The sequence below is a fragment of the Halyomorpha halys genome, unplaced genomic scaffold, assembly GCF_000696795.3.
Source record: "Halyomorpha halys isolate HHAL.00 unplaced genomic scaffold, Hhal_1.1 Scaffold392.1, whole genome shotgun sequence".
NCBI lineage: Eukaryota > Metazoa > Arthropoda > Insecta > Hemiptera > Pentatomidae > Halyomorpha > Halyomorpha halys.
The window spans coordinates 44,047-55,904 of NW_027114089.1; the positions used below are offsets into that span (position 1 = coordinate 44,047).

General features: G+C 30.1%; 2 protein-coding genes across 2 annotated transcripts in view; one reads left to right on the plus strand and one right to left on the minus strand.

The window, feature by feature from the left end:
• Positions 1-1,701: 1,701 nt before the first annotated feature.
• On the plus strand, positions 1,702-7,053 carry LOC106682169 (uncharacterized). Its single transcript, XM_014422887.2, has 4 exons — positions 1,702-2,565; positions 3,280-3,342; positions 4,826-4,915; positions 6,832-7,053. The coding sequence occupies exons 1-4, from the start codon at positions 1,702-1,704 to the stop codon at positions 6,889-6,891; spliced, it is 1,077 nt and encodes a 358-aa protein (XP_014278373.2). The 3' UTR covers positions 6,892-7,053.
• A 1,573-nt stretch (positions 7,054-8,626) lies between these two features.
• DCTN4-p62 (dynactin subunit 4) overlaps positions 8,627-11,858 on the minus strand; it is a 17,014-nt gene continuing 13,782 nt past the window's right edge. The window contains exons 9-11 of the mRNA XM_014422888.3: positions 11,620-11,824; positions 11,384-11,446; positions 8,627-10,302 (exon numbers count right to left, since the gene is read on the minus strand). Of these exons, the coding sequence (XP_014278374.1) occupies positions 11,441-11,446; positions 11,620-11,824 (211 nt within the window). The 3' untranslated portion in view covers positions 8,627-10,302; positions 11,384-11,440. The remainder of the gene's footprint in view (positions 10,303-11,383; positions 11,447-11,619; positions 11,825-11,858) is intronic.

Sequence of the window (11,858 nt, forward strand, 5' to 3'; positions counted from 1 at the left end):
CTGTTATGGCCTAGGTATGTTATGGTCTAGGTCCTGTTATGGCCTAGGTATGTTATGGTCTAGGTCCTGTTATGACCTAGGTATGTTATGGTCTAGGTCCTGTTATGGCCTAGTACTGAAAAATAATACAAATATGAGATTACTGGCCAAAGGGCAGATCCTTGAGCCTTTGCTATTTTTGAAAGGTTTTGAAGTTCTCATGTTTTTTATGAATAATTTACTTGAGCTATCTGAAGACCTCTTGATGATTTTGACAGCAAAGAATCTCTACTTTCAGAATTCAACTATGGGTTAGTTCATTTTTCTTTTTTTTTTTTTAAGGAAGTAGGTGTACTTTAGAAAAATCAGGGGGTTGCCGTAATATGATTTATCGATTCCTATGTAGGCCCTACTAGGTCACCTTTTGTTTCTTGTTGTTTTCGAGCGTAGTTTTATTCTTAACAATGTTGTTTTGTTTTGATGCGTCTTTCAGTGCAAAAGGCTTCTCTAACAGTTAAAAAAAGAGGAAAATGGACAGAAAGGTAACGAAGAAAGAAGGAATGTCATCCTAAAAAGCTGTTTGGGGTACTCTGAGCAGAAACAAAATTCAGTTAACCTGGGCTCCCAAATATGTTCTATTGATAATGGTTTCCTCTCAAACTTCCTTCTGAACTGATATTCTAATTTTATTTTGAAAGTAGATATTTACTCTAGCTGTAGGCAAATTTTCAAGCCAATTGATTGGATATTAAGTGAGCTAGAGCTGTTCTAACCTTAGGTAGGGCATATTTGGGTCATCTACCTACACAAAATATCGATTTTACTAAATCGAAAAATACATATGACAAAATTTTATATTTGGTGAGTAAATAGTTAAGGAAATACCCGGAAGAACGGTATGATTATGAAAGTTTCTTTATAAAAAAAAAAATGCCACACTGTATTTCGGTGAATATGGCCCTGTCCACATTGGCTTACTGTTAAAAACTGAACCTAAAACATACCGGGATTGTAATGGCGCTGGTACAAAACTTAGGCCAGAGTACACTAATGTGTTAATGAAGGCTCTATTAATTACATACTATTTTATTTTTGAAATGAGGGCCGTGGCGGAGCAGTCTAAATGGGAACCCTGCTTAAGTCACGTAGTTTATTAATTGCCGACGAAACCGCAAAGTCCCATTTACTGAAAATGGGCCGTATAGCTAAAGAAGAATGGAGGCTATTTGCAAACGGTCAAGGAAAAAAAAATCTTCCCAACAGCTTTATCTCCGAAAACATACACATTATAAAAACAAAGTGGTCAAGCAACCAACTTCATTTATTTTGGACCATTCAGTATAGATTGAGCCTTCTATAAAAATAAAGGAATGATTACTCAACAGAGATGCATTTAATATAAAACCAAAATCGTTCAAAAAATAAATAATTCCATATGTTTTGTAAGAAAGCATCCTTCCCTCATCTTAGGCACTTTCAATACTTACATGATTCCCAGAAACAATTACGCATTGCCATGCTTCCTTTGATTTATTTAGGTGAAGAAATAAAATCGATGTTCCCCAATGCAGGAGTACACACTCATCCTCCAAAGCAAACATTACAATTCTTGGCTGATGTTTGTACAGCACTTCACTATTTAGCTTTATAAGATCGAATAAATCACTCCCTAGCCACATATAAGTCAGTTCAAGACAAGACTCTTTCCACACCATACTGGAAATGGAACCAATCAGTTTGAAATCTCAAACACCACTATTCCTTGCTTGTCAAATTCTTGGCGTTCTTCCGTGCGACAGAAATCTTCAATCCTCCAGATTCGGTGCATTTTATTCTGTCGCAGTAAACGTTTTGGTCTGTGGTTGGGTCAGTTACAGAAAATTGTCCCATGGCTTTTGGGATTCCGGACGAGCTAATGGAAATTTCATTGTGGAATTGATGGTCGTGATTCGAGAACTTACCGACATCCTCATAATCGGTACGCATGCGTGCTCGCTCTTGTTCAGAAAGAAAACTTTGGAAAAAGTCGTTACAGGGATAAAATTTCTAGAGCTCTCTAAAAACTCCGACGGCATACCTAGGAAATTCTTTTATGTGATTTTCATTTTGTGTAATGCAATAGTACTGTCAACAGCGACCAGGCTATGCCCGCCTTTGTATTTCCATTCCCAAAGCAACCAGGTGGAAATGGAATTACCTTACCTAATTTCCTTCTTCGCAGCATCTAGTTTCGCGGCTCCCCTGGACTACCTGAGAAATCAGCTGGACCACATGACAGAGAGCTTACAGCCCAACGAGAAAACACTTAGCCTGCAACTAGATTTGGCATTGTTCATTCTGGATCTGAGCCGGTCACTGAACAAGTTCTATTCAATGCAGATTTTTTTGTTATGCTGTCGAGTTTTGATAAATTTCATTCTGTCAGGTTATTTCATTATAGACTCCTTCAGGACGAATTCTTTGTTCACACCTTCTGAAGTCATTTGGATTAATTATTTGGTTTCTGTAGCACTTGTTGTAAGTTTCGCTGGAGATCTGTCTGTGTTGATTCGTATTTGCAGTTCTTGTACCAACTTCCAAAATGCTGTAAGTATAAGATGATGAAAGCTTAATTCTGGAAACCTATGTATTGTTTAAAATTTAGGAAATAATTTTAGAAATTCATATATCTACCTTTAAATTTTGTTATCAATGGTTTTTTATTTTAAAATTTTATGTGATAATTTAGGCTGATCTCAGTAATAGTTGTAATTCTTTCAAACTGTTATTTTATAAAAATTTTATTCTATAAATTTATATCAGACATTGCTTGTTAATAACACAGGTTTACGTAATGAAAATTTTTGAAATTTTGATTTGATGGGTCATTTTCAAGTTATTTGGTGAGCTGAAATCCAATATGAACTCTGTTTTCTTTCATCAGATATCTATAATATACAGATCTTTCGCGAATTGATGGTATATAATTCCAGTTTTGTAGAACAAAAATCAGAAAAATTTTCAATATATAACATATCAATGATAAACTTACTAACCACTAAATCCACTTGTTTTCAACCTGGCTTCTCCTTCATTACCTAATAACCCTTCCATACATCCAAAAAGAAGATGACCTCGAGATCCTCTCCTCTAGATATATTATTGGAGTTCTATCAATGTAATAAATTTTTTTTAAAAAATTAAGTTTTTTACCGATCGTAGGTAACTCAAAATTGACCTGAAAATTTTGAATTCAAACTTTAAACAACTTCAAGAAAAAATACAATATCAAAGCTATTAATATTAAAATTTATGTTGCAGGTAGAGAGCTTCAATGACAAGTTATTTTCTTTGATGCGAGAACATAACGATTTGTGCAAAAATGTAAGTTATTTTTTACATTATTTTGTTAGATATCTATGTTGCTAATACTTTTTGGAAATTAATCAGTAAAATTTTAGCTGCAATGATGATTTAAATAGAGCGAACCTTGGTTTTCTTCTCAAAACCCTGCCTTGTTTCTGGAACATATTTTAACCTAGGAAAAATATTTCTTCCTTAGTTTATAATCTTTCATAGTTCATGTTTTTCAATTTTTCATTACTTATTATAAAAATAATGGACAAAAATTAAGAAAGAGCAATTTATTATAACAGAATAACTTATACTGTATATGTATAAGTTATACACAAGATAAAGGAAATTAAGTTTAAGTAAAAATAAAATAAATACATCCGATAAACCATTCGCACCTATATACAATATTTAGAGCTACTTTAGAGCCTTCATTAGTCAATGGGATATTGAATAACATGGCTAAGGGGGAGGGGAGGTGGTCTCCTTGCTTTAAACCAGTGATTCCCTAAGGGGGTGCAACCGCCCCCTGGTGGGCACTGCAGCAATTCAGGTGGGTGGTGATGGCCTCAGGTGCATTTGGGGGGTGATGAATAACTACAAGTTGTCACGGTCAATAATATTACTGCTGATGAAAATAGAGCCGAAGATTACTAAATTCGTAGCAGCACAACTGGTCCATCCTTCTCATTAAGATGATTTTGAATGCTTTAACTTTTTTTGTATTACATTCTATTATGAGTTCAATAAATAGTTTCATAATTTCCAAGTTCAATGTTTCTAATTTACACCTTTCTTTGCTACATTTTACCAAAAAGGTAGAAACATTAACACATATATATTTCCTATTAATTACTATTAAAATTTTTAAAAAAAATTATTTCCAGGGGGCACTAAGTAATATTTTTCCTAGAAAGGGGGGGGGCGGTAAGACAAAAAAGTTTAGGAACCACTGCTTTAAACCAATCATTGGAGATGTGATATCAATATTTAATATAATGATATTAAATATCGATGTCACAGCTCTAACACAATCCCTTGAAAGTATTTGAGGTCATTGTAAGCGAGTGTATTAAGGTGTCATCTTAGCAACTTTGTAACTGCAGTGGCACCGGTACAACCCTGGGCCCTATCATTCATGAATACTCAACTTTCCAATCCTAGTTAGAATAGGTTGGTAAGCTTTAGGATAAACCCTTTTCCTTCCTGCTATGATAGGGAGTATGGAAATTGACAGGAAAGTGCACAAAAATACAAGTATTTTCCTGAAAGGATGTGGAACATGAAGGCTAAGTTGTAGATGAAGATAGACCTGTATAACATCATATTCGACAATATTCAATTCATATTTTTACTGTCAGATATAGCATAACCATGTTGTTTGTATAATTAAGTAATAAATAAAATTATTGCAATTATCTATTGTTATGACTTATGATTCCTTTCTAGAAATAGATTTAGACTTCATGTATGTTGTAATTATTTTAAACTAAATATAAGTATGGTGTTTCAGGACAAGCTATGCCTGTTCCTCACAATAAAGCAAAGAGTACAATTCACAGCTTGCGGTTTCTACTCACTGGGCTACCCATTAGTTACTTCAGTGAGTATCAGTATCATGTTAATTTTAATTATGATGTCGTCTTAAGAATCGCAGTGGATGCTCCTTGGTTTTTAAGAAATAGTCAATTGCATTGAGAATTACAAAGATTACATCAAAAAACTGTTCATGAGGTTTCACTACCCGTTACCAACAGTTAAAGGAGTAGTGATCTACAACTTGAGAAACCCAACCTCAGCTCGAAGACTGAAGCCCAGGCTGCTGCAGGACATTTGCTATAAATTCTATATTTATCAATTCTATTATTGACATTACTTCTATTTTATTTATTTATTTTTTCTCTTTGTCCCTTTTTCAAATTAACTTGTTTTTTTTTCCCATTAGAGGGCAATTATTTGTTTTGTTAGGTCTACAAATGTCTTTTTTTTTGTTATTAACTTTTCTTTTCTATTTTATTAAGAATTATTATTTTTCTCTATTTATTTTATCATAATTTTTTTAATTTATAACTTTATTTTTGATATTTTTGAACATACCTCAATTATTTACTAGTCACTATTCATTTAAAAAATGACTTTCACTTGTAAGCTGATCGCCCATGTCATAATCTTCAATAACAAAACAAACATCAAATTAATATCATGACAGTTTCATTTAATTTATATAAAATGGCTTTTCACTTACAAAACATATGATCTTAATACAAATACTATTCTTTCAATTTTTTTTTCCTTTTTTAAAAAACACATCAATAATACTTAACAATCAAATCTATCTTCAACAGGTTAGGACTCTGTTACCACTTAATTACAGAGCTTAATTTATTTACAATTAAATTAAAATTCTTTTTTATTTGTTGTATTAATTAACTTTATTTAAAAAACATAATTAATAATTAAAAAAGAATAAACTGTTAAAAGTAAATTAGATCATTTATAGTTGGTATTATTATTAATATAAACCACTCTCAAACAGGTAATTAATAATTATATATTATTTTGTTATTATTATATGTAATCAACTCTGGTATTTCTTTTTGTATTAATAATTCGATACTTAGCCTCAATATTTAAATTTATAGGAAAGTAGAAGATACATGAAAAAAAATTTGCAAAATCGCAAAACACTCATTCAGCTTTGTTTATTGATTAATAATTTTTAATGTTTATTAATTAATTATTAGCTTGCGTAAAGATGTGTATTAGTTATCTACTAAGCATTATCACAGATGTAAACAAATCAACCTTACATAAATCGTTAAGACTTTATAAACCAGTAACAGGAACTACTAAAATCTAAATATAGAACCTAACTTCTAATATCTCTCTTTTTTTTCTTTTTCTTTTTTTAGATAATTACTTTATTTATTGATAAATATTACAATCTGGCACAAACTTGGGAAATGAGTAATTGAACACATTCATAACAAAATTTAAAAAAAAAGAATAACAATAAGTAAAATAAAGTAGGTAAATAAATATAAAATAAATTAAAAATAAATAAATAAAATCTCTATATGGTTATAAACAAAAAAATAACTAAATTATATACAATATTTACAATCTCAACCTGAGGATCCCGAGTCCCACTCTATCCCCCATGTATGAGGTGCAGAGCAGGGCCCTTCAAGATCCCAACGCAGCCCTGTCACATCACTGGTAATGAGCCAGTGGAGGTTGAGTATGTGCACTAAAGCCGCAATCACTCTACAAGAGCAGAACATCTGGCCATTACCAGAACTCCAATTGTCGATTTTATTTTACAAAAGGTCTCTTGGCCACTGTCATTTCATTGTAGTGGACTGTACGGATGGGTGGAACTGGACAAGGATTGAACCAAGGGATTAGTATGGTCAGAAAGGTTTATATGGAATTTAATATCTTTTTAACAGTTTAGTTTTAAATACAACTTTAATGTTGACTGCAAAATTGACTAAACCCAAATTGGGTCTGTTTCAGATTATAGCCACAGCTACTACCCATTTAGTAATTCTTGTTCAGTTCACATCACCTGATTAGAAGAGAGAAAAGTTGTCTACTGTTTCTTCTTTCTTTTTTTTTTTTTTTTTTTAAAATAAAGAAGAGTACAACAACCGTTTTCAAGTAAGTTATTAAAATTAATGTTACATTTAATAAATATATTGTTACAAAACATCCTTTGTACAAAGCAAAATTATTGTAGATTTATAAGCCAAATCTTTTCATGATCAAGTTTGATTTCTTCTGGTTTTTTAGGATAGTTTAGTATTATTCTCATATATGTTCAAGAATTCCCTGTTGTAATTTCTACATCAATTCAACCAACTCTTCAATAATACATATGTAGCGACCATACTACTATTTTGTGGTTACTGCTTACTTACTAAACCCTAACCTTATCTTCCTTTCATAAAGTCCTAAAGTCCTAAAGGCTTGTACTAACAATCCCTTCTTAACTGCAGGCTCGTTCCCTGCAGAACAAAGTTTCCTTCCTGCAAGGACCTACAGCTCGTTACCGTAGGACTTGCCTACCCCTCCGCAGCTGTAGGCTTGTACCGTACAGAACAATCTAACATCTAACACAACCTCCTCAACACATAAAGTAGATAAATAAAATTTTTATGTGTCATTTGTTTAATAGGAAAAGAATAAGTAAACTAATCTGGAGTTTTGAATAATAAAATAAGAACTAACCACTAGATGTAACATAGAGTGAACCAATTCAGTATAATAAATAACACTACTACATTATAATTGAAATTCTTAGATCAAATAATGAAACAATAAATGCTATAATAATATTAAAAAATCCAGTTAAGTTTAAATAGATATATGTATAAGGAAGTAGAGGCAGTGGCCCCACCTTTACACTAAGCGCCCTCTGGGCCGAGGTTCAGCAATCCCTGAAGCCCTTTTTCGAACTCCAAAGATCGATAGCCTAACTAGTAAACCAAGCAGAGACCAATTTTGAACATTTTCTTTTTTTAGTAATAAAGCATCCTGTTAAAAGTTTGTTTGGCTATTATTTTTCACAATCGCGGTGTGTGCTTTTAAAAGTTATACCGCTCATCAGAAAATAAAAGTTCCTTCCTTACCCCATGTGCTCCCTTGGGCTCCTGTGATCTATAAATTAAAATAAAACAAACTGAACTAAGAAGCAACATTTCTTCAAGAAAGATTTATAAGCTTATCACTGATGTTGATAGAAACTGATGTATTCAAATAAATAGAATTCATGTTTTTATTAATTAATAATCAAGATAAGTACTTCTTATGAATGTTTAATTTTTCTTTTTAATGTTTATTACTTTTAAAATATTAATTAAATAACAATTTTAAGAGGTATGTTTATTACACAAAGTTGTTCAGGAAATAATCTGAAGGGTCCCATCTCTAAACTGAAAAACACCTACTAAGGCAGTATCTAAACCCTTTTGAACAATACACATGATTGCAGCAGTTTAATGTTACATACACATGCATAACATCAAACTGCAGCTATCAAAACAATTTAAAATTTTGGTTTTGATATCTTTCTTCTTCTACCGGCGGCCTCCCAGGAGAAGGTTTTATTTGGCAAAGATTAAAGTTAGCTTGTCCAACAGCGTATAATAACTGTATAGAACAACAGCAGTCAAGGAACTTGTTATTCAGATAGAGGAAAAATGGGTGACTCGACTAGAGTTTAAGGAGTAGACCCCATCAAAAACGTGGATATGATATTAAAGAGGCTGTTGGTAGAGGGAAGGGTAGAAAAATTATAAGATGAACTTAATATAATTTTACTCTTTTAATATATTGATATTTCAAAAACATATCACAGTACAAATACATTTAAAATGAATAAATAATTAATATTAAATATTAACAAATATTCTTTGCACTCAAAATGAATAACTTGGTAGCCTATATTCACATATGCATATAAGGCTTAGAAGTATCAATTAATAAACAAAAACTAACAAAAGGCATAAAGATTTACCGATTTATTTTTCATTATTTGTTTCACTTTCTTTATTTAAAAAAGTGCTACAGAAAAAAAAAAGTTGAGAAAGAACAATTCAAACAAAGTGACTTTGATTTTTATATTGAAAAATAAATTATTTGTGTATCAATAGATAAAAATTATTTCCATTCTTTAATTTAAATGAGAAAATTTTTCATATCTGTTATCCTCATTTATTTTATATTTTTTTCAGCAAGTTGTTAAACATTGCAAACAAAAACAAAACTAATAAATCAATACAAAAAGTTTAAAAGTTTTGATTTTTATAGTAATTTATTTTCTTTCTTTTAACAAAGCAATATAGGATTTTACTGTCTAATTATTTATTTTGATTTTATTTGATTAGTTATAATTATAAGATGAACAAACTTATTACTATAAATTTACTTGAGATTTAACAATTTTGTGCAATACATTTGTCGTGCAGTTTTTTAAGTGATAATTCATAAATATCACTATTAAATAAATATTTAAAAAATGTATCAAAATAAATATAAAAGAATATATGAAAAAAATAATTAAATTGTGAGTGACCTTAGTATTTCAAAAAGAATAATTATGAATTTGTGATAAAATTTGATTAATTCTGTTAACATTAATATAATTACCAGTATCACCATTTGCAAATAAACAAAAATAAATATTAAGTAGTTAATAACGTTATCTAATCATTTGAAAACGTTTTACATGCAAAGGTGCATATCCTTTTGTTTAACAACAAAGGGAAAAACAAGCATAAAATAATAGGTAATGACAGGTTTATATAACCAATCAATCTAATCAAATTGCACTTTATTCACTTTATTTAAATTGATTAGGAATGGAAAAGTATTTATTAAGCAGTCTCTGACAAAGTATAAATGGGACACTTAGATCCGTAATAAATATGAAAATTATCTTAAATGAACCTCTGTTTACTTGGACACTGAGAGGCGAAAAATGTGGCCTAACTTCTATTTAACCTAATATTTAAAGTATTTACAGCATAATCCAGATTTAAAGACTTTACCACAAATTCGTTGAGAAACAAGGATTGTTTCTATGAAAGTATATGTGAATAGACCTCAATAATTTTATAAGAATTTTTTTAGCGGTTGGAATTGAATCACAGTGTCCTATTGTTGTGGATTTTTTTTCATATTGTTAAAAGTACATTAATAAATTTAAGAAGAAATATTTAAACATTTTAAATGCCAACAATATAAATTTATGTGGATACTATGAACATAAATATTATTAAATGCCCTTAAAATACTGCAAAATCACTATATTAAGTGCACATACATAATTTATCAAAATAAAGCAATAAATAAATAAATATATATAAAAAAAATTTATATAATTCTCATAATGTTCTTCCCCTATATAAACAGTAGAGCTTTTTCGACAAGATTCTTCTTGTTGACCACGAGGATAGGCTGATATTTGTGAGTTGCCAAGGTATACTACAAAAAAAAACATATATATAAACTAAAAAAAAAAATCAATATTTCTAATGCAGCAGATTTAAACTAACATTTCTCCCACAGTAAAATATGCTTCATCATACAAAGGATGATATAACAATTAAATTATTTGAAAATCATAAATTGTCAACTGTTATCACGTTATCCCATTATCTGAGAAGTTCAACCTGGGAAGTCCAAGGCTCAACTATCAAAAACATTTAATAATGATGAGTCCATTTCATTTTAAATATGCAATATATAATATAATCATTTACAGGAAATTCATTATCAGTAGGTGTATCATCCATTACACAAAATTTCTTCTGTTTTTAGTCTTCCATAAATAACCATCATTCAAAGCATTTAATATTAAATAATCAAGTGTACCACTTAACACACTACTTCGAAGTGAAATCATTGCTCGTTTCAAATTCAACAACTTCTTTATTACTCAAGATGACAACACTTACTCTTACTATAATTGTATTCACTGGTTTTGAAAAAAAAATAAACTACCTACCAAGGTTGTTATGGCAATAGTAAAAAATTGGATGATAACGATACTCATATGATACACATGGAAACACCAAAACATTGATTTTCTCCTTTAGTTGACTATCTTATTCAACTCCATTGTTCATCGCAGCTAACAATGAGGGATGATTGATTATTTCAAATAAAAAATTAAAGGTAATGCAGCAGAAGTTTTTTTTTATTAATTTAGTATTAAAGCCCAGTCAGACTATTTTAATGTGGGTATGACCTAGCTGATATTTAAGACCAGTTGATTGTATATATGAGCAGTTTAATAAAAATCTTTTTTGGAAAAGAAAATGTTATAAAAGTTAATAATTGATAATATAAAGTAGCTTTTCTGGAAGATAGATTTTAGCGAAAAAGATACTATCACATCCCAGGTATGTATCTAATTAGATAGGTAATTTCAATTCTGATGGCCACATTTTATTTTAGCCAATATTGTTATTCATGCTCATTTAACTTAAACCCAGAAACAGAATTATCAACATTTAAACATTTTTAAGAAAACATAACTTTATATCTGTAAAATTATACTTACAGTCATAATTTTATTTAGTATCCCCTACAGGAAATCTTCAGATGAATAATATATTATTTATTCCTGGAACAATAAATTATCATCAACAGATAAAGATTAGCTTATCATATGAAAATTAAAATTTTCGATAAAACAAAATATTCTTCAAATCTTTCATTGTGGCTGATAGCACACTACATTTATAATACGTGATAAAAACATTCTAATAATCAGAGAAAATTATTGATTTATTTTACCTCTGAAGAAGATACAAGGCCTGGTGAAATGAAAAGATTCACTTGTATTTCTGCTCTTTGTGGCTGCTTTTGTTCTAGAATCATCGTATTGACGTAGCCGTATTCCATTGAAAATCCAAAAACAGATTCCTCGCCTCCTATACCTTTCTGGGGCGTTATTTTCATTTTCACTGCTACTTTATTACCTTTTCGCCATACTACAACTCTTTAAAAAAAAATCATATATATATATATATATA

Coding starts and splice junctions, on each gene's coding strand:
- LOC106682169 (XM_014422887.2), top strand. CDS start 1,702: ATGGAACCAATCAGTTTGAAATCTCAAACACCACTATTCCTTGCTTGT. Junction 3,343..4,825: donor ATAACGATTTGTGCAAAAAT/GTAAGTTATTTT, acceptor ATGGTGTTTCAG/GACAAGCTATGCCTGTTCCT. Junction 4,916..6,831: donor GCTACCCATTAGTTACTTCA/GTGAGTATCAGT, acceptor GGTCTGTTTCAG/ATTATAGCCACAGCTACTAC.